Source organism: Bacillus rossius, chromosome 10 (genome assembly GCF_032445375.1).
Source record: "Bacillus rossius redtenbacheri isolate Brsri chromosome 10, Brsri_v3, whole genome shotgun sequence".
In the NCBI taxonomy this organism is placed as follows: domain Eukaryota; kingdom Metazoa; phylum Arthropoda; class Insecta; order Phasmatodea; family Bacillidae; genus Bacillus; species Bacillus rossius.
The window spans coordinates 57,472,680-57,496,580 of record NC_086337.1 but is presented as its reverse complement, the minus strand read 5'-3'; the positions used below and the strand labels follow the sequence as shown (position 1 = coordinate 57,496,580).

The 23,901-nt window shown below is 45.5% G+C and overlaps 1 protein-coding gene across 1 annotated transcript in view; it reads right to left on the bottom strand.

The window, feature by feature from the left end:
* Window positions 1-23,901, bottom strand: part of LOC134536258 (dynein beta chain, ciliary) — a 124,964-nt gene that overhangs the window by 67,817 nt on the left and 33,246 nt on the right. Inside the window, 12 exon segments of the mRNA XM_063375967.1 lie at window positions 221-365; window positions 1,823-2,049; window positions 3,162-3,386; window positions 4,728-4,876; window positions 5,994-6,090; window positions 9,025-9,054; window positions 13,813-13,961; window positions 14,769-14,892; window positions 17,628-17,793; window positions 19,363-19,529; window positions 20,637-20,859; window positions 22,745-22,914. Coding sequence (XP_063232037.1) covers window positions 221-365; window positions 1,823-2,049; window positions 3,162-3,386; window positions 4,728-4,876; window positions 5,994-6,090; window positions 9,025-9,054; window positions 13,813-13,961; window positions 14,769-14,892; window positions 17,628-17,793; window positions 19,363-19,529; window positions 20,637-20,859; window positions 22,745-22,914 — 1,872 coding nt within the window.

Below are 23,901 nucleotides of genomic sequence, written 5' to 3'. Positions count from 1 at the left end.
AAAGTTGATGTGTTCCGGGCTCAACCCGACCTCAGGGAGCCTGGGCGGTCACTCACCGGACTCAACCCGACCTCAGGGAGCCTGGGCGGTCCCTCACCGGGCTCAACCCGACCTCAGGTAGCCTGGCCGGTCACTCACCGGGCTCAACCCGACCTCAGGGAGCCTGGGCGGTCACTCACCGGGCTCAACCCGACCTCAGTGAGCCTGGGCGGTCACTCACCGGACCGCTGCAGTCGCACTCGTGGTCGAAGTCCACGTACTCGCCGTCCTTGGCGAACATGCCGCGGGCAGTCTTGCTCAGCTGTCCGTCGACGCCCGGCAGGAAGTTGAGGCGCGCCATCGAGTCGAACAGCTTCGTCAAGTGCCTGCGAGGGCAAACATCTTTTTGGCAAGAACAGAAAATAAATTATATACTTTTGCAAAAGATTCCTTTGAAAGCCACTGGCCAAGAAATTGTTTGTAATACTACACGAAAGATATCGTACTTTTGTACAACACATGGCTATGGTTATTTTAGCATAAATATTTAAACCATGGAAAATATATTAAAACATTAAACAATTTGACTAGATTTTGTTGTATTGTGTTTATTATGTGCGTGGTTAATACTGGAAAGTTATTTAGGTGCTAAGTTTTGTATGGCTATCCACTGAGATAATTTTACTTTTCATTTGTGAACATAAGAGTAAAATATCATCTTGAATAAATAATGTGAAATAATGGGTACAAGTCACCAGGCCCACGAGAAAGCTTGTTTCGCAATCTGGTGGAAGTATACATTTTCTATGGATGCAGCTGCCATCATCCAAGACAATTACCTGACACGTCCTACACCCAGAAGCCAAGAAACACCAGACAACGGCCGTGAAAGCCTGCGATCTTTATTGGTGTAAGTATGCTAGAGCAGGGCCTCACGATTGTCCAATCCCAGGAGAACCGACATGTTATTCCGGGCAAAGCCCGGCCTAGCCTCACCACCTCCTCCTCCTAGAGCTGAACCCGCTAGGGTATTCTAGGAGCACTCCTTTGTTCTTGAATTTTCCAAGCATCTATCGGCATGATAGATGACCTTGGAGAGTGTGTTTTGCCTTAGATGTTCCATTCTGCCTTATGAATGGTGAGAAACCATTCTGTTGGCCATTACCGAGAATAACATATCCATTCTGAATCACAACCGTGCCAGCAGCCACAATAAAGCATTGTCAGTTTTTTTTGTTAAAAATCCATTCCTTTTTTGTCCACACATTAAAAATACCGGCGGTGGATGATTATACCTTTCCAAACAGTCTGTGTGGAATCTCTCACGTGTCCACTGTGTCAGGACGGTTGCCTGTGCCTGACACAGCAAAATGTGAGGGCACCGATTGCACACCTTTGCAGGACAGGGCTTTGGCCGGAATGACAGGTTTTGAGTATCTCTCCTCCAACCTATTTGATGACCCAGCCTTCATATCCTGTAAGTATGTCCAGGCTGGGGCCCCCATGGGCATGGATGCGGATACGCCGCATACGCAACCAGGAGGGCGTTAGAGCCGTTAGCTATACACAGAGGCTGAGGCTACCCATCCCAGCTTATGCACCACCTCCAGCCCCCTACCCCACTCAGCTTACCAGCAAGTTGGATGCTCCCTAAGACCTCTGGAGTTGTCATAACTTCTGGCGCCTACCCCAGTCTCCCGCATCACACTGGGACCCCTCAATCACCCTGTGAACCCGCGGTCCGGTGGAGGCCTACCCAACCTCTTCCAGCTGTCCAGGCTGGTAATCGGAGCTGTGGCCGGAATGACAGGAGAACCGACCGTGAGTCTCGAGGATGGCGCACCTGGCCACGACCTGCGGCTGGTTGCCGTTGGACAGCACATCGAGCAGGTCCGCCGAGGACACGAAGTAAAAGCGCGGGAAGGCCAGCCTCTTGGTCTCCAGGTACTCAGCCAGCGCCTTCTCGCACAGCGTCAGCTCCGCCTGCAGCCGCTCCAGCTGCTGCGTCAGCCCCTGCTTGTTGGTGGCCTCCACCACGTTGGGCGTCTTGGCTATCTCGTGCATCATCACCTGCGGCAGCAGCGGCCAGCGCCCTCACTGCCACTTTCTCTAGTGCCATCCCACTTAAATTTCAATAAACAATAAGTAGAGACCGGAAAAATTGCGCGAAATTCATTTCGCGATAGGCTAAAATACCAATAGTTATACCTCAGTCCTGCCTCTACTATTGGCTCACAACTCACCTGGATTACTCTGGGCCAATGAGAAACACCCACCAAAGCTTTATCGAATCACAGGCTGTTACGTTGGAACGTCTCACAAGACAGCAGCCAATCAGTGGGTGATATTTGACTGAGTGTACGTAGAACTGTGGAGTTCATCATGCAGACCATTGAACCTGCGAATTTTTACGGTCCCTAACAATAAGTTATTTTTCAGGAAATGCTTTGTTGCACTATAGAACACACACAGAGTTTCCTTTTTATAAAGTTAAGATCGTATTTTTATGTCTGTGTCAGCAGATGCTCTTGTTATTTATAAATAAATATTTTTTTACAGCATTCTGTCAAGTTGCCAAGGACATGGCTACAACCCATAAGCCAAGCTACTTCAGACAATGGCCATGAAAGCCTGCGAACATTATTAACATGCTGTAAAACCTGCACCTAAACTTAACTTACTTCTAGCTCTTAAAAAATATATATATATTGAGCAAAGTACTGTAATTGATATGAGCAAAAAATTTATATTATCTGAAAAATGGGAAAATGTTCCTGTGCACTAATGTAGGAAATTGTTGAAAATCATCTCCCTCTCAAAAAAAGTAAACATCAATGAATGTATAGACATAAAATAAATACAAGATTTTTTTTTTCAAAAAAATTTAGCTAAACGATACATTAAACACTTCACAAAAAAATACAGAAAACTCACAGAAATAAGATTATAAAAAAATAATGCGCAAACAAAAGCTCGAACCACTAGGAACATGTGATAAATACAACATAATTCTGGATGAGACAAAAAACAAAAGGTACACAGACCAACAAAGTAACAAAACAGAAAATAAATACAATATTTTGGACTGTGCAGTGAAGAGCACATATGTGAATGCACATGTATGCCTTTTAGGGGGTCAACGAGGGAATGCTCAGTGGATCCGAACACGCGGCGTCGCTGACCTTGAACTCAGTGTCGATCCTGTCGAACCGATCCGAGTCGCTGGGCAGCTGCTTGCGGATGTCCTCGGAGCTCATAAAGATCGACTCGAGGTGCATCCACGTGCGCTGCACCTCGAACCACATGGTGATGACCTGGTCGGCGATGGACAGCTTCGACTGCCAGCCCGACACTTCCCCCAGGAAGTGGGCGATGAACTTGGAGGTGATCAGGTTCTGCAGCTGCACCTGGGGGACACGGCGCCGACCCACGTCACCGCCACCGCCTCTTCGTCCGTCCGCACACACACGTCATCACACGAGACCCATGTGTTTGCACTCTCACAGCTCGCGCCACAGTTGACGGTGGGAGTGGAGTTTCCACACTGATCAGCACGTTGGGAGGTTTTTCAAAAAAAGGGACAGCATTAAAATGCTGAAACCAGCGATGAAGCCCTCACGACGCTAGTTTCATACAAGGCAAGCAACTGTATAACCCTGCATGTTCTGAAAAAAAAATTCAAGATCTTTCTAAACATGCTTGTTTATTTTACCATTACGTGGTTTTTCTCTCTTTAGCACCTTCAATGACATTTTCACATTCACTACAGGATCAATGCACGCGCTAAAAAATGAAGAGAACAAGAGAAAGACACACTTGTACAAGTAGAAGAAAGAGGTGAAATAGTTTGTGCAGAAGAGTTAAAGGCAGGAATGCTAAACAATTGTTGTTACAAGTGCTTATGGATCCTGAACGTGAAGCTCACAGTTTAAGTAGTGGGAGAGGCACGGACATTCATGTTGACAATCATCGCCTTTATGAGCTTCTCAATGTTATAAAATCAGGCTCATCAAAAATGTTAGCGATTAAGCTGAATATAATGTAGGTCAAACAAATGGCATAAGAGTAAGAAGGACAGGAAACTGGCTGAACTCACATGTTTCTATAATTTCTTTAGTAACTTGAAATGATGCTCACATATTCCTTAAGAAACTTCACTCAGAAGCATTACGAGCAACTCATTAATAAGCAATTATAATCAGTAAAGAATGAGGGATGTAGGAAGTTCATCCCTAGGATAAGTTTCACCACTTATTGTCTTTCAATATTTCTATAAGCCGGTCAGTATTTGTGGATCACATTCGGCCATAAAATGAGGAATTTAGGCGATTAGGAACTACAGTTAACTTGAACCTACCAAGGGCACAAATTGTAGGAATTTACAACGGAATCTGCGGCCCAAAAGTTTTGCGCATGGGGATATCAGACACAAATTACCTCTCTAAACATGCAATAAGTGGAAAAGTTTATAGCATTCAGAATTTTTTCCTTTAAACATAGTTTCGTTGCTATTTTTAGTTACGTCATTCCCATTTCACCGTTTACGATTGCCTCCAAAGTATGGGATAATTTTTTTTAATTTCCGGAGTCCCCGGTCCCCAAGCCATCTTCTTTCCGTGGATCCACGTCCATGACTAACCTATCTGTTCTTAAGACATCCAGTGCTCGGAAATGATAATCATTGTCCTCAAAGTCCTTGGAGACACAGTGAGGAATGTAACTGGGCTGGACCTGGGTGGAGCGCACACCTGGTTGTCCTCCAAGGTCTCGATGAGCTCCTCGCTGGCCTTGAGCAGCTGGCAGCCGGTGCGGGGATGGGGCTCCTGCTCAAACTCCATCCTGGACCACGTGGAGTGAAGTTCCCTCAGGGTCTTCTCCATCGACATCTCCTTGACCGCTGCAAGCACCCACCATACCTCACCATGCGGTGGTTCACCGGGCACTCACGAATTTTTAAACTGGAAATAAGTCTGTTCAGAATTGCATGGGATCACACTTTGTGATTGCCAGGTGTACACAATCAGATAGACTGTCTTTTAGAAAATATATTTCTTAATATGAAAACATTTTAGTTTCACAAAGATTAAAAAATGGTATTTGTTATCTTACATATAGAATTTATGCCCGATAATCAATAAGACAAAAAGATGGATTTGCTGTAAGTACCCAAAAATCTGTTAGCCGATTATAAATATCTTCACGATGTCCCTCAGCTGGTAATTGGAAAATAACTAGCTAATTTTGAAAGAGTAGCCTAGTAAGTTAAAACTGTATGTTCGAACAGTGTGAAAACACTTGTTTATACATATCATTTAGTGTACTAATTTGACATTCCAGCTAGTGCGTTGTTTCGATTATTCAATTTTATTTTTTTAAGTTTTGTTAAATCTAGTATGTAGGGAACTCACTCAAATGATAAGGACAGAACATTTCAGTTTAAAATATATGATTGTTTCCATGACGATGTACGGTTTACTGGGAACCACTTGTACGGCTACTCGGTGTTAAGGTCTGCGAGTAAATGGCGATTTGCCTAAAGGTGGTTTGCCTAAACATGAATTCGTTACGGCGATTTGCCTAAAGTGATTTCGCCTAAAGGCGTTTTGCCTAACATCGAATTGCCTAGCGGCGTTTTGCCTAAAGGTGATTTGCCTAAAGGTGATTTGCCTAAAGGTGATTTGCCTAACGGCGATTTGCCTAACCGCGATATGGCTAACTGTGTTTTGCCTAACGCCGAATTGCCTAATGGCGTTTTGCCTAACAGCGAATCGCCTAATGGCGATTAGCCTAACGGCGTTTTCCCTAACGGTGTTATGCCTAACAGAGTTTTGCCAAACGGCGTTTTGCCTAACAGCGTTTTGCTAAACGGCGTTTTGCCTTAAATTAGGCAAAACGCCTTTAGGCAAATCACCTTTAGGCAAATCACCTTTAGGCAAAACGCCTTTAGGCAAAACGACACATTCCCAGGCGGTGCCGGAGGCGGGGACAGGGGCAGAGGGGGACGGGACTCTCACCCTTATCGACGATGTTCTTCACCTCCTCCTCGCACTCGTGGAGGTTGAGCTCGAGCAGCTCGGCCAGTGTGATGCTCTCATCCATGACGAACCGCACCTGCGCAGGAACACCTCACAGACTCCAGCGTCGACGCGCGCCCGGGACGTATATAGTCCGAGTGCGCAGATAACTAGTTACAGCTCTGTTCATGTTGTGTGTTTTGAGTGAGGAGAGCTGTTTCTTAGTTATAGGTCAGTCTTCAGAATATAATCAGGAAGAGGGTTTGTGTATTTATCGTTTGTTTAGTATTTATAAACACTCGTTCTGTTTACAGAGTCTTGCAAGCCGTATCCTGTTAAGCGATACTTCGCGACGGCTGATCACGGCTACCTTAAGTGCCAAGTTTACGTTTATGTCATCGGTAAATCTTGTTCTAATAAAAAAGTGTATTACACTAAACTGTTTAAGTTTGTTCGCAAGTAAACCTAACCGATTTCTCCTTTGGCATCTCTTGACGAGCTGCTACAGGAGATATAACAACCTCAAAGGCTGCCCCTGGAACCTCTTCTGTCGCTTCATCAGGGCAGGCAACGTCTTGTACACTCCAGCAATGATGCACGTCCAATACACTACGTTAAATCCCTTCCATCACTTCACGTCAGTTCCTGAAAGGGTCCATCTCGGGAAGAATGTAGTTTTCATCTCTATCTCTGTCTCTATGCAACCGTGAGTAGCAGGCTCTGGAATAAATTAGACCAAGCGACAAGGCAAACAAAAAATCTAGCTTCCTTTAAGTACAGGCTGAAAAAAAAACATCTTTGTAACAACTGCTTACCATGATCACTTTGCCGCTACCCTATTGCTTGAATCTGTGTGTGAATGTGCGAGTGACTGGTTTTAATGTAGTAGCGCCTTTTTTTTTATACTATTTGCTGTATGTTTAATCACTTTCCTTTTTATTAATGTCTATGCTTAATTTTTAATTACTTTAAATTAGTTATGGTTGAATCTATTGTAATAGTTAATATTTGAACATTAAGTTAAAATTTTAATTTGTTCTCTAAATATTTAGTCAACATCTGCCTGTATAATGCCTAATTTTTAATATTCCACTATTTTATGTAATTGCAGAAAAGTAGTTAAATCTAATAAAAGGCGTACCGCCTTAACTTCGCCACCAATAAAGACGATGAATAAATCAATCAATCAAATGGACGTAAATGCACTTTATAATCTCTTTGATTTTGATATTTCATTTTATAGCTTAATATTATTTTACGCAGTCCGAAATAACGATATTCTTAAGTGCCGCGTGAACAAACGGTCAACAACATAGCATTTGTTTTTACTCACACAGTTGTTACGATATTGGTTCGAATCACACACACTAAATAATAATACTGTGCATCTGTTAATCACAGTACTACAATCCACTTAAAGGTATAAGACTGGCACATTGACCGACCAATATGAGTTAAAATCTTAAGGACGATAAAAAATTGATTAACTCTCATGTTTCATTTTAAAGTTTTTAAAATATAGTATAAATTTGTGAACTATCTTAAAACAATACAACATAACCAGGTTAACATTTTAGAATTATAAAAAAATTTAACACGTAATTTTTTTAAGGGTTGTGCTGGTTTGTTTGTACATACCTGACAAATGAAGAGTGAATTAAGTTAGCACAGGTATTTTCTATGCAAACTGAATTTGCTGCATCAAAAATATTTTTTTTTAGATATGTACAGAATACATTTATACCTACAACTGTGCTATGTGAAACTAATGACATATCTCCAAAACATATAGTTAACATGTACAAGAACAATTTTTAAAAAGCAAGCAATTAATTACAAACCATTATACGGTTATATAATAATTCTTTTTCATTTCACGACAAAACAAGAGCTATAACAAAATATGTTGCGCCCGAAATAATTGTTTCGGTGTGTTATTTCTTTGCGAATATGAAGTTGAAAAAAAAATATTTCATATAAAATTTAAGTTTTTAAAAAAATATATTATTGTGAATTTTGTTATTAAGGGGATGCCTCCTATTTCAAGTGAAGATTTTATATTTACAGTTATAAAAGATAAAGTTGTAGACATTTACAATTGTTAACTTTCAAGAAATGAAAAATATATACAGCACATACTTGTTGTATAATTAGCTGCCAAAGTTACATCTTTAACGTTTTTGGGTTGTACAAATAAGGGGAATTTAATTTATTGAAGAACTGAAACTTTTGAGGTTTAACTGCAATGTCACTGGCTATTCAAGAAATGGTTTGAATTTGTTCCAGAAAATATTAATTAATTTTACCTGGCATTTCAAAATTCTCAAATTTGTTACGATTTTGACAGCCAATAAACATGAAATGAGTTTTTTTTTATATAAATGCAAACCATATCATGAAGTAGCCAGTGGCATTGCAGTTAAACCTAAAAAGTTTCAGTTCTGCAATAAATTAAATTATCCTTATTTGTAAAACCCAAAAACGTTAAAAACGTAACTTTGGCAGCTAATAATGCTAAAAGTATGGGCTGTATATATTTTTTTTCATTTCGTGAAAGTTAAACAATTTAAAAAGTCTAAAAGTTGATCAGTGATTAATATAAATATAAAATCATGAGCTGAAATGGGAGGCACTCCCTTGAGGGTATTTTTTGTTTGTAAAATAGTTAAATGAGCCTTCGGCAGGGGCAGGCATTTTTCGCGAAAAGATTCGAACACATATTAGACTGCAACAAGGTATACCCCCACCTGTGGATTCTTCCATGTGATTGGCGGCCGTCCGCGAGAGAAGTCGTTGCCTTATCTGACCGAGCCACTCAGGACGCGTTTGCTTCCGCACTGAATCACTGATATTGGTGATGTTACAATCGGTATGTACCTGGGAGAAACTCGCCCAATCACGAAACACAGACGATGCTATAGTTTTTTTAACTTTCATATAGTCTGGAAATATTTTCGCGAAATCTGCATGCCCCTAGCCTTCGGTGACCACTATCGTGACGTCGCACTCGGCAGCAAGCGCGGTTACTTACGGTGTATTCAGGCGGCAGTGCAGCTAGACTCTGCAGCGTGCAAACACAGGGCGATGCAGTCCAGTTAATTCAGGAACACCAGTAGCGCTCTCGCGGGAGCCTGACAACTTCCACGTGCATCCTGTCTGCGTCTGAATAAGTCGCGCCCGCATCTAACGTAAAAAAATTGGTTGTCTGTAAAGTCGGTTTACGGACGATAGTTTAACGTGACGTCATAACAAAACATTGATGAAATGATTTCGTACTTTTATGAATAAAATTGAATCAATTTTATTGAATTATCACTACTTCGTATAGATACAAAGAAGGAATGAAATGAAATCTACAATTTAATTGATAAATTTACTTTTATTTGCACTCATTAATTCAAATATGTTTATTACTTTAACGAAGAGATTATTTTAACTATAACTTTTATACATGTTTGCTATTTAACTTCTTCCAATGTGTGTTATTCTGTTAAGGATAGGACGATGATAGGAAAAGTAGGAAACGAATGGGAGTGTTTCAAGTTTAATGTGCCTTGAAAAAGTCAAATCGATGTTTGTTCCAATCGAGTGGAAGAGAGATAGATGCGGCGCAAGCGTACAATGAGCGTAACGGGACACAGCGTAACGGGACAATGTGCGTTACGGGACACTTTTTCGTGCGTGCAGCCGGCGTTCATCGATGTATTAGACGTTGTCACGTCAAAAACATTTTGCATGTTCTTACGTTGTGTCACTGTACGTAGAAAGGGGCGGATGACATTTGAATCAGGGGATGACTTCATGCAAGCTGTGCCTAATCGCGGGTAAAAAAAAAAAACTGGCAGCGCAGACCTTTTAATTCAATACTCACTGAACATTGGCCATCATTCATGCTAGTTAAACATGGAATATGCGACTGCGTATGAGAATTCTGTGTGCTCATTGAGCGACGAATGAAGAAAAAAAAAGTAACACCAACTCCTCGGGCGTGAAAATGATTCTCACTGAAGCTTGTCATCACATCACTATTCAATCAGTGCAAAGTTGTCAGCTTCCCACTTACAACAGTACCTCCAAGAAATAGTATCTAGCAAGTTCCAGGTTTAAACTATTCAGGGAAAGAAATCAAGGGATCTTAATTCGCCATCGGCATTTACAGAACATGTTTTATCAAGCCTCATGTTGAGGTGCATTAAGTTGTATTTGAAGTCTGTTCATAAATCAATTTTTGTTTTAATTTCAGTATTTACTTACATTTTTTGGCCCGCGTACAATAGGAACAATAGTTGCCATAATTTTTAGGTTGTTCGAAAGAAGAAAAAAAAACGTCTGATTTCGAGGATTTAGTTTAGCTACAGCCCTATTCTTCAACGTATGTATTTCATAAACCATGTTCTGATAACAAGTATGGTTTTTCTAAAAATGTCAAACTTTGCCTTGTTTGTTTAGAAATTCTTACAATGCATCAGAAGGGATCCTAAGAACAGTACCATAAATAAAATAAGTAATAAATTATGAAGAACATTTGTGTTTCTTGGCATGTGGTTCGAGAGGTGATTGTAGTAAATCAACAAAGCTCCAAATTCTGAGTGTGACAATGGTTTTTGTTTCAGAGTACGAATTTCAAGCCACCATCCAGACAATAAGTGTGGGGGGGGGGGGGGTGAACTCACATTTTCGGAACTGTTAGTTTTATTACTTTTCGGAGGTATGTAAATTACACATTTAAGTTCTATAAAGCTATAGATACAGCAGTATAATCACACAAATGACTAACATTTAAAGCAATGAAACGTTCATTCCGAGCAATTTTGCAACTTACAGTAACAACATGACTTAATTTTTATTTAATGTAAACTCTGCATTTAAATGTTATGTACACATAAAACTTAGTTTAATTCAAAAGCTTATTATAACCACTTAGGAGAAAAGCTAACATCGAAAGCTTGATATATTACAGCGAAAAATGAAGTTTACTATGTACAAGTGAAATTTTTTTCTTAAACATTTAGAAGAAAGGAATGATTAGTTATTTATAAACAAATATATATATATATAGAGTTTAAATAATCTGGAAAAACAAAACAATGTGTGGAATTTATCCAATTTGACTGTCGTAAATTTTACACACATAATTTGATGAGAGACGAGACTACTAAATGTAGTAGCTATTTAGTAAATATATACATATATGCACAATTTTACTTTAATATGACTCATTTTACAATAAATTTAATGATTTTAGAATAATTATTATGCTGTGAACATTAAGTCACCCAGTTTTGAGTTCAGCTAACTACTGACTGACTCACTTCTTTAAAATAATTGACAATTATCTAAATGATTTGTTTATTTTGTAAAGTTTAATAACCAAGACATCACATTATGTATATAGTGATCACTTACCTTTAATAATTTAATTTATATCCATGATATTAAATAATCTTACTATTAGTAAAACTTGTGGCATTTGATTGATTTTGTTTTTTTGTGGTTTACCTCAAAAATGAAGGTAATAAGGCTTATATGAATATAAATTAATTGTATAGAAAACTGACTAGCCAATTCCAATCTAAGAAAGGCTTTTGAAATACCTATGTATTATAATAATCCAAAATTCCATAAATACACACATTAAAATAACAGACATTTATCTTCAAGCTAAAATTTAATAAGTTATAAATTATTAATAACGAAAGGAACATTTGTCTTAATACTATGAGTTATTTATTTATAACCAACATAAAAGTTTAACTATAAATTTGTCATTCATATTTGCACAATTTTATGGCTAGAGGGAATCCAATTGTTAAGTTGAAAAATGCAAATAAAATGTTTCGGTATGATTCTTATGATTCTGTAAATTCAAAGTGTTATTATTATTTTTTTAAGTTGAGGGGTCAGAAGCTTGTAGCCAAAAAGAATACTCTAAGTACATGTTACAAAGTCTTTGATGACTGCATCTTGCAATATACAGCGCCTGTCGTTTGTGCCAAATCGTTAGAATTAAAATAAGCCAAGAAAGTTTTTTTTATTTTTATCATTCACATTATCCCTCAAGAGAGTGAGTTTCTTGAGGATATGTCAAAGCTTGAATTGATATTTTTTTTTTGCAAATAGTCAGGCAGAAATTTTAGTACGAACAATTTCTTAATTTAAAAAATATATATACCTATAAAACAGCCATAAGCGGAAACATCTTGAAAAACTTAATTACAAAAAAAAATACTAGGTATGTATGCTTATAATATTGCACCTTCCGTGAAGGTTGAACATAATTAATAATATCGACCCTTCAGACTCAGTAGTAGGTTGTTTTGGTTCTCGTCTTTTTGTGCTTGAGGCCAGTAAATTTAAATTAAAGCATTCTTGCATTTCATTATCACCACAAACTTTCTGACCAGTTATTTTCTTAACATTATCCCATAGCCTTAGGAAAAACCAAGTGTATTTTTCAGTTATGTGATTATTTGTGTAATGTTTATTAAAATATATTTATGCAGAAAATCTGTAACCAAACAACACATGCCAAAAGCTATTGGAATAAGTTTACACGAACGTTCCGTTATTAATAGTAATGAGGAGAAAATGAAATGACAAAATCAACGCGTGAAGATGGAGCAGCCGTAGAGTGGACTGGATTAGAGGTGGTCCCTCAACAGCTGACAATAGGGAGTGACGCTGTTTCGGGAATCTCGTAGGCCGCTGTAGGCAGCCGGGTGTACCAGCTACCCCGCGAGGCATGGGGAAGCCCCTAGCCACTGCAGGCAGCTGGGTGTACCAGCTACCCCGCGAGGCATGGGGAAGCCCCAAGCCACTGCAGGCAGCCGGGTGTACCAGCTACCCCACGAGGCATGGGGAAGCCCCAAGCCACTGCAGGCAGCCGGGTGTACCAGCTACCCCACGAGGCATGGGGAAGCCCCGAGCCACTGCAGGCAGCCGGGTGTACCAGCTACCCCGCGAGGCATGGGGAAGCCCCAAGACACTGCAGGCAGCCGGGTGTACCAGCTACCCCGCAAGGCATGGGGAAGCCCCGAGCCACTGCAGGCAGCCGGGTGTACCAGCTACCCCACGATGCATGGGGAAGCCCCAAGCCACTGCAGGCAGCCGGGTGTACCAGCTACCCCGCGAGGCATGGGGAAGCCCCAAGCCACTGCAGGCAGCCGGGTGTACCAGCTACCCCACGAGGCATGGGGAAGCCCCGAGCCACTGCAGGCAGCCGGGTGTACCAGCTACCCCGCGAGGCATGGGGAAGCCCCAAGCCACTGCAGGCAGCCGGGTGTACCAGCTACCCCGCGAGGCATGGGGAAGCCCCAAGCCACTGCAGGCAGCCGGGTGTACCAGCTACCCCACGAGGCATGGGGAAACCCCAAGCCACTGCAGGCAGCCGGGTGTACCAGCTACCCCGCGAGGCATGGGGAAGCCCCAAGCCACTGCAGGCAGCCGGGTGTACCAGCTACCCCACGAGGCATGGGGAAACCCCAAGCCACTGCAGGCAGCCGGGTGTACCAGCTACCCCGCGAGGCATGGGGAAGTCCCAAGCCACTGCAGGCAGCCGGGTGTACCAGCTACCCCACGAGGCATGGGGAAGCCCCAAGCCACTGCAGGCAGCCGGGTGTACCAGCTACCCCGCGAGGCATGGGGAAGCCCCAAGCCACTGCAGGCAGCCGGGTGTACCAGCTACCCCGCGAGGCATGGGGAAGCCCCAAGCCACTGCAGGCAGCCGGGTGTACCAGCTACCCCACGAGGCATGGGGAAGCCCCAAGCCACTGCAGGCAGCCAGGTTTACCAGTTACCCCGCGAGGCCGGGCCGCCGCACCTTGGTGGACTTCATGAGCTGGTGCCAGTGGCGCTCTCGGATCGCAGAGTTCTGCAGCTCTCCGACCGCGCGCAGAGACGTCAGCATGTTCTTCACCGACGCCTCGAGCGTCACGTATGTGTCCCATAGCCGCATCTCCTTGTCCATGGCTGCACACACGTGCCCGTGACGAGCCGACAACGTTACAATGCACAAGGCTTCGAGATCACAATAATTAGCGTGAATATCTTCCGGTGTTCAATAATAGGTACTATCCTATGCACTTTACGTCGATTGAAGGAAAATGATTCCGTAGAAGTTAAAAACAATTAAATAACATATAAACTTTTTCCTCACTTATGTAAGTGCAGTGCTTTGTGTTTGGCCTTTACATATTTTGTTCAAACATATAACGGTACAGTCCCTTAAAGATTGTGAGTCTGGAAATACAACAGATGTATGCCTCTTTCACCTTCAGGAAAGCATTCATAAATTAAAATGATTTTATTTGTTTTAAAATGTTAACTGTCAATAGAAATGAATTTTTAAAAAATACGATAATTATTCACCTTTTATATTTTTTCACGAATATGGATACTCTATATAATAAATACCTGATTCCACTTTCTTTATAAGATATTTGCAATATTAACTTTATATGTAGTCTATTTATTTCACATTTATTGAACCAACATCATGAGAGTAAATAAACCTATAATTATCTTAGCAAAAAAATTATCGTTATGCAAAAGAATTGTAAAATCTATAACTTCAATGCTTCAAATATTCTAGTAGGATGAAAAATATTTGTTTCCAGTTAATAAAATATGTTCGTTAAATATGTATTAGTGAAAAATCATTACACCATCGCTTGTGCACGTTCGACGGTGTTAGTATGAAATGTTGCAGACCAGCTTGTCAGCCAGGACTTCGGCAGTGGCGAGAAGGCGGGCGCTCGGGGGAGTTTGCTGCCTCACCTCGGATCTCCTTCGCGAACTTCTTGCACTCGATGTCCATGTTCTCCACGTCTATCTTCCTCCAGGGGGTGGTCTTCCAGTCCTCCACACTCGTCTGCACGATGGCCACGTAGTCCCACAGTTGCTGCGAACACGAGCAGTGAGAGCCGTCCGACTGAACACGGCCAACCACAGAGGCTGCCAGAGCATGGCACAAAACAGTCCCAAGTGGAGTTAGGTGAAATACAGAGATAGATGAAACACAGCATGCAAAATGGGTTGGTAGAACATGGTGAACAACAAAGGCAAGTGGAATATGTTGAACAACAGAGAAATGGGGAACAAGACCAACAACAGAGGAATGTGAAAAATGGCTAACAACAGAGGCTGGCAAAGCATGACACAAAACAGTCATCGGTAGAGCTAAGTGAAATACAGAGACAGATGAAACATAGAGAGCAAAAGCGGTTGGTAGAATATGGTGAACAACAAAGGCAAGTGGAATATGATGAACAACAGAGGCAGGTGGAACATGACCAACAACAGAGGAATGTGAAACATGTCTAACAACAGAGGCTGGCAAAGCATGGCACAAAACAGTCATCGGTAGGTAGAGCTAGGTGAAAAACAGAGACAGATGAAACATAGAGAGCAAAAGCGGTTGGTAGAACATGGTGAACAACAAAGGCAAGTGGAACATGATGAACAGCAGAGAAAGTGGAACATGACCAACAACAGAGGAATGTGAAACATGTCTAACAACAGAGGCTGGCAAAGCATGGCACAAAACAGTCATCGGTAGAGCTAGGTGAAATACAGAGAAAGATGAAACATTGAGAGAAAAAGCGGTTGATCGAACATGGTGAACAACAGAGGCAGTTGGAGCATGGCGAACAACAGGTGCTGCCTGTGGACTGCGGACTGCGGACTGCGGACTGCGGACTGCGGACTGCGGACTGCGGACTGCGGACTGCGGACTGCGGACTGCGGACTGCGGACTGCGGACTGCGGACTGCGGACTGCGGACTGCGGACTGCGGACTGCGGACTGCGGACTGCGGACTGCGGACTGCGGACTGCGGACTGCGGACTGCGGACTGCGGACTGCGGACTGCGGACTGCGGACTGCGGACTGCGGACTGCGGACTGCGGACTGCGGACTGCGGACTGCGGACTGCGGACTGCGGACTGCGGACTGCGGACTGCGGACTGCGGACTGCGGACTGCGGACTGCGGACTGCGGACTGCGGACTGCGGACTGCGGACTGCGGACTGCGGACTGCGGACTGCGGACTGCGGACTGCGGACTGCGGACTGCGGACTGCGGACTGCGGACTGCGGACTGCGGACTGCGGACTGCGGACTGCGGACTGCGGACTGCGGACTGCGGACTGCGGACTGCGGACTGCGGACTGCGGACTGCGGACTGCGGACTGCGGACTGCGGACTGCGGACTGCGGACTGCGGACTGCGGACTGCGGACTGCGGACTGCGGACTGCGGACTGCGGACTGCGGACTGCGGACTGCGGACTGCGGACTGCGGACTGCGGACTGCGGACTGCGGACTGCGGACTGCGGACTGCGGACTGCGGACTGCGGACTGCGGACTGCGGACTGCGGACTGCGGACTGCGGACTGCGGACTGCGGACTGCGGACTGCGGACTGCGGACTGCGGACTGCGGACTGCGGACTGCGGACTGCGGACTGCGGACTGCGGACTGCGGACTGCGGACTGCGGACTGCGGACTGCGGACTGCGGACTGCGGACTGCGGACTGCGGACTGCGGACTGCGGACTGCGGACTGCGGACTGCGGACTGCGGACTGCGGACTGCGGACTGCGGACTGCGGACTGCGGACTGCGGACTGCGGACTGCGGACTGCGGACTGCGGACTGCGGACTGCGGACTGCGGACTGCGGACTGCGGACTGCGGACTGCGGACTGCGGACTGCGGACTGCGGACTGCGGACTGCGGACTGCGGACTGCGGACTGCGGACTGCGGACTGCGGACTGCGGACTGCGGACTGCGGACTGCGGACTGCGGACTGCGGACTGCGGACTGCGGACTGCGGACTGCGGACTGCGGACTGCGGACTGCGGACTGCGGACTGCGGACTGCGGACTGCGGACTGCGGACTGCGGACTGCGGACTGCGGACTGCGGACTGCGGACTGCGGACTGCGGACTGCGGACTGCGGACTGCGGACTGCGGACTGCGGACTGCGGACTGCGGACTGCGGACTGCGGACTGCGGACTGCGGACTGCGGACTGCGGACTGCGGACTGCGGACTGCGGACTGCGGACTGCGGACTGCGGACTGCGGACTGCGGACTGCGGACTGCGGACTGCGGACTGCGGACTGCGGACTGCGGACTGCGGACTGCGGACTGCGGACTGCGGACTGCGGACTGCGGACTGCGGACTGCGGACTGCGGACTGCGGACTGCGGACTGCGGACTGCGGACTGCGGACTGCGGACTGCGGACTGCGGACTGCGGACTGCGGACTGCGGACTGCGGACTGCGGACTGCGGACTGCGGACTGCGGACTGCGGACTGCGGACTGCGGACTGCGGACTGCGGACTGCGGACTGCGGACTGCGGACTGCGGACTGCGGACTGCGGACTGCGGACTGCGGACTGCGGACTGCGGACTGCGGACTGCGGACTGCGGACTGCGGACTGCGGACTGCGGACTGCGGACTGCGGACTGCGGACTGCGGACTGCGGACTGCGGACTGCGGACTGCGGACTGCGGACTGCGGACTGCGGACTGCGGACTGCGGACTGCGGACTGCGGACTGCGGACTGCGGACTGCGGACTGCGGACTGCGGACTGCGGACTGCGGACTGCGGACTGCGGCAGAGAGAGCTCACCTTGAGCATGCGCAGCTCCTTGAGGCACTGCTTGATGTGCTTGAAGTCGGGCACGTTCACCTCGAACAGCGACGCCGACTCCTGTATCCGCAGCATCTCGCTCTCGTAGGCGTGGATCTCGGCGTGCGTGTGGTCCAGCGCCTCGTGCGGCTCCTCGCAGTCGAACCTGCGGCCGCGGCAACACTGCCACTTCGCGACTACTCACTGATGGCCTCTGGGCCAGTTTTCACGTTCCTTCCTTACATACCTCTATGATCTTTGCTACGAATGTTAAAGTGAACAACTATTTTTTTACAGCCAGTAAGTTTTGAAAATAAAATTTTCAAATATTGTCTGTAAAATTGTTTGTAATTAGCAGACCTTCAGACCTTTCCTTACCCTCTGCCTTATATCCCTCAGGAAGTCTCCTGCCCAACTAACCACCTTCACATCCTCCACCAACATCTCTACCTTTTCCAGTAGCCTCTTGTGAGGCACTCTATTGAATGACTTTTCAAAGTCGATGGATATTGCGTCCATCTACTTTCCCCCGTCCAGAGTTGGGACTTATTTGAAATACTTGTATTTAAAATGCAGATACAAAACACAAAATACTTTTTTTTAAATTGTGTACTTAAATACCTTTTTTAAAAAGTATTTTGTATTTTATTTCGTATTTAAATACATTTTTAAAAGTATTTTGTACGTCTCTGTCCCCATCCACCACGTTCATTTCATTCGGTAGTTCGCCGCCCAACTTACTTAGAAATCAACTACCTATGCGGAGAAGGGAGCGGTCAAGGGTGTCGTTAGATGGGAGGGCCTTCACCAACAGGTGCAACCACCGAGCTTGGCGAGCCACACCGACCCCTGGGGTCCAGGTAGCCCAGACTACAAGCACAGCAGTCATTACTATCAACATCTGCAATTTTGCATTTGAAACTAACTAATGCCCAGCATGCGTTGCAATGCATCAATCTATTTTTTTTGACGTGACGTCTAATAAATCGAAGAACACCGGCTGCACGCACGAAAAAGTGTCCCGTTACGCACATTGTTCCGTTACGCTGTGTCCCGTTACGCTCATTGTCCCGTTGTGCTTTCGGCGAGTGCAGTAATCATAGGTTATGTTACAATTGACTAAAAAAAAATATGGTGATTCATATAATTGATGATAGATATTTGATTACAGTTTATCAATACAAAAACTTGTTCATAATTATATTTAAACTTTATAGCTAAACGCCAGTTTTTAAAATTAATTACAAGTCATCTACACGTGAACTGTTTCGTCGACTATTTATAAAGTGAAGTGAAATGTTAATGTGGTTTTCATTGCTTATTACAACAACAATTTCGGCAATAAAGGTAAATTATTCTTGCATTTTAAAAATCTGATTACTAGTAAAATTTCAAGTATTTATTCTTTTATTATTAAAATAAAAATGATTCAATTTTATTCATAAAAGTATGCAATCATTTCATCAGTGTTTTGTTATGACGTTGTCCACGTTAAACTATCGTTCGTAAACCGACTTTACAGACAACCAATTTTTTTCTTTTTTTGTAATTTGTTTGACGTAGGTACAAAAAAAACATCTCCCTATCCGGGCTAACCTGGCGCCCTCCTGCACCAAGCTCATATTCAAATTATTGCACGTTACTTCCTAGTCGCTAGGTTCAGTCACGGGACCGCCAGTCGGCGGCACGAGTGAAGGTCGTGGCAACTTCTGAGCGCTGCTCTCCCGGGACGCACCTGAAGAAGGGGTACTTCTTGAACATGTCGCGGTACTGGTTCTGCCGGCAGTCGAAGGCCGAGATCCTGTTGCGGATGCTGGCCACCTCGATGGCCTGCAAGGGCGCCACTTGCTGCTTCACCTGGATCGCCAGCTTCTTGGTGTTGTTCCACTGTTCGGGCAGCTCCTGAGGAACAAACCCCCCGCCCCACGTCGCCGAGACCTTGGCTTCTTTTACTGTTCCAAAACATTTTCAGCCACAGAGCCCTTTATTTGGAGTAACAGTATCCTGTGAAGCCCTATAAAGTGTTGTGTTTGAATGAAGTCTCCACTTTTGTCTATGGTTTTTTGCGTGGAAGTGCGCTGTCTTTGCCGCACACAGCCGTAGCCTATCTTATGAGTCGTGATGTTACAAGATGTCAGTTGATTCCTACCAGCTAACATTAAAGGTAAGCTTTTTCATGTCCTTGAATGTTTGTGTGTAGAATCTCAAAATAAACGTCTCGTGACCATATACAGTATCAAATTCCAATTTTAAAATCACTTACAGTCGTCAGAAAAATAATGGGCTTTGACTGACATGAAAAATAACAATCAGGAAGAAAGTTAATTGAGGTATCCTCCCCTTTTTTTAATCAGTGATCTTCTGAACTTTTTTAAATTTTAATATCAAGTGTGGAGCCTCAAGTGCTGCGAAGAGCACATTTTTGGGAAAATGCTGATCTAGACTATGGTTACAAAAAAGACATAGACTATGTTTCAACCAGATGTTAAGTGGTGAGTGCAGTGTTAATCTGAGGAAGGTCGAGAGGGAAGGGTCGTTACCACAACGCCGAAATACCATAACGCCGAATGTCAAAATTGACCACAACGCCGACAGCTAGAAAACTGCTGTGTACCACAACGCCGAAATAACAACTGAATAAATTTGTGTGTGTTTCTTAAATGTACCATAACGCCGAAATACCACAATCAAACCTAACCTTACCTAACCTAACCTAACCTAGCATAATATAACCTAACCTAACTTAACCTAGCCTATCCTAGCCTAGCCTAACCTAACCTAACCTAGCCTAACCTAACCTAGTCTAACCTAACCTAGTATAACCTAACCTAGTCTAATCTAACCTAGTCTAACCTAACATAACCTTTGTGGCAGTCCTGCAATGACATTTTTCGGCGTTGTGGTAAATCGGCGTTGTGTTACACAGCAGTTTTCTAGCTGTCGGCGTTGTGGTCAATTTGGAATTTCGGCGTTGTGGTGCGTCCCCGAGAGGGAAATGGCTCCGCCCACCTGCAGCAGCACGTTCACTTCCTCGGGCAGCTCCTGGTCGTAGAACTTGAGCAGCTCGATGGTCTGGCGCAGCGGCTCGAACATGTCGTCTGTGTCGGCCTGGCGCTCCTTCACGTTCAGCAGGAAGCCCATCACGTCCACCAGCCGCTGGTAGTCGCCCTCCTCCACCGGCTGGAGGAGTCCCTCGTCCGCCTCGTGCAGGAACTCGGCGAGGTCCGACAGGCTGCGGCACACACCAAACACCTCCTCTCCCGACCGTGGTCCCCCCAGTCCAGTCCCCAGTCTCTCCCGGCTGAGGAACTCTGACTCTGGAAGGCCATTCTCATCACACTCCCAGACAGGAACTCTGACTCTGGAAGGCCCAGACTACAGCACACGCCATTCTCATCACACTCCCAGACAGGAACTCTGACTCTGGAAGGCCCAGACTACAGCACATGCCATTCTCATCACTCTCCCAGACAATAACTCTGACTCTGGAAAGCCCAGACTACAGCACACGCCATTCTCATCACTCTCCCAGACAATAACTCTGACTCTGGAAGGCCCAGACTACAGCATATGCCATTCTCATCACTCTCCCAGACAGGAACTCTGACTCTGGAAGGCCCAGACTACAGCACACGTCATTCTCATCACTCTCCCAGACAATAACTCTGACTCTGGAAGGCCCAGACTACAGCACACGCCATTCTCATCACTCTCCCAGACAATAACTCTGACTCTGGAAGGCCCAGACTGTAGCACACGCCATTCTCATCACTCTCCCAGACAGGAACTCTCACTCTGGAAGGCCCAGACTATAGCAGACGCCATTCTCACCACTCTCCCGGACAGCCTGTGGATTCATAAAACCATTCTGGTCCGGTGGCTAACAAAGTCTAGATGTCTACCCTTAAAAGGACCTTCAGCAAATCCAACATGATGCACCAAAATATACTTTTACTATCCCTTCACATCGATCTAATAATTAAATATGAAAACAGATCATTTCGGTAATATATATTGAACCTTTTTACTGTCAAAATAATGATAATTATACACAGGGGCATATGCGTAATCCTAAAATAAATTTATCATTGTTGTTAAAAAAATAAAAATAAAAATTTAAAAGTAAACAGCATGCAAAGTGGTTGTGAAATGAAATTTTGTGTACGCTTCTGACAATAAAGAACATTATAATTATAGTTAATAACAGGTTTAGGTGTTGCAAAAAACATAATGGTACAGCCAATACAAAGTATTATTTTTCCCATCATTAAAAAACTTTAAATGTTACAAATTAAAAACATTTTATACCGACGATCATTATAATTCCTCAGAGCAACAATAATTTGGATTCATAATGAGCTAGACCAATTGCACAACATGTTCATCATCATCATATCCAGCCGCCCGAATAATAGTCACTTCTAATCAATTAGCTCTACAGCTGCCTCTAAAGAACAACAACCAGTTCCATTAGGCTATGGTGATCGACATGTTTCTCACACTTCCAATCAGTTCACACATTCCATGTCACACTGGTCTTGTGTCTGCAAGGCCTGAATTCTGGAGTGGGTATCAGGAATTGAACATCCATAGTTCTCGCATTTCGTTTATCGCCAGCGTAGTAAGCCAATGGACTGGATGGCCACACAACCTTATGGAAAAAGGGGGATGTCTGTAATGGTCGGTTTACGGACGATAATTTTACGTGATAACGTCATAAGAAAACATTGATGAAAAATTGCATACTTTTTTTAATTTTCAAATATCATTTACAGTTTTTTGCAAATTTAATTTTAAATAATTTGTTTAAATATAATCACGAACAATAATTAGTTTAAAAAATCCCTCCTTAACCTGTTTGATATCATAGAAGATTTTCTCGCACGGTGTGGTTGGCTGGTTCTTGGACGCTCGGCTCAGGCGGAACGTGACAATGAGTCATGCTTTTTTCGTGCGCGCAGCCGGCGATCGTCGATTTATAAGACGTTATCACGTCAAAAAAAATAATGCCAGGTTTGAAAAAGTATGTGACACGTGACTATTTTCGTCCATCTCCCATCCGTTGAGCGCACGGGTGTCGGTAAGGACAGGATGACAGCCGGGCAGGACGGCGCTACCTGCTGGTGACGCGGTCCACCAGGTGTTGTCGGAACATGTTGCCCCAGCTGCGGACAGTGTCCAGCAGGGCCTGCCTGAAGGGCCGAAGGTCCACCTGGAACCACCCGCTGAACACCTGCACCGGCTCCATCTCCTCGATCTCCGTGTGCAGCACCTCGAAGTTGTCTATCTGCAGCACACGCGCGCACACAGGTCGGAGCGCGGTCAGCAAGCAGCATATATTAAGATTGAAAATAATTAATTAATTTTTTTTAAAGTAATGTGGGATTCAAAGTCAATCACCAAGTTATGAACATTAACTTATGGAAATAAAACATGGAAGAAGATGTGCGAGATAGTTATGAACCTTGGTCACAATAGGAATAGTGCTGACCAGTTCGATATAATAATTTATTTTTGGTAGCGGGCGGTAGCCGGGCGGTAGCGGGGCGGTAGCGGGGCGGTAGCAGGGCGGTAGCGGGGCGGTAGCGCGGCGGTAGCAGGGCGGTAGCGGAGCGGTAGCGCGGTGGTAGCGCGGCGGTAGCGCGGCGGTAGCGGGGCGGTAGCGGGGCGGTAGCGGGGCGGCAGAGGGGCGGTAGCGGGGCGTTAGCGGGGCGGTAGCGGGGCGGTAGCGGGACGGTAGCAGGGCGGTAGCTGGGCGGTAGTAGGGCAGTAGCCGGGTGGTAGCCGGGCGGTAGTGGGGCGGTAGCCGGGTGGTAGCCAGGCGGTAGCGGGACGGTAGCCGGGCGGTAGCCGGACGGTACCAGGGCAGTAGCCGGGCGGTAGCGGGGCGGTAGCGGGGCGGTAGCCGGGCGGTAGTGAGGCGGTAGCCGGGTGGTAGTGGGGCGGTAGCGGGGCGGTAGCGGGGCGGTATCTGGGCGGTAGTGGGATGGTAGCGGGGCGGTAGCTGGGTGGTAGTGGGGCAGTAGCCGGGCGGTAGTGGGGCGGTAGCCGGGCGGTAGCCAGGCGGCAGCGGGACGGTAGCCGGGCGGTAGCCGGGCGGTAGCGGGACGGTAGCGGGATGGTAGCAGGGCAGTAGCCGGGCGGTAGCGAGGCGGTAGCCGGGCGGTAGCCGGGCGGTAGCCGGGCGGTAGCCGGGCGGTAGCCGGGCGGTAGCCGGGCGGTAGCGGGGCTGTAGCCGGGCGGTAGTGGGGCAGTAGCCGGGTGGTAGCCGGGC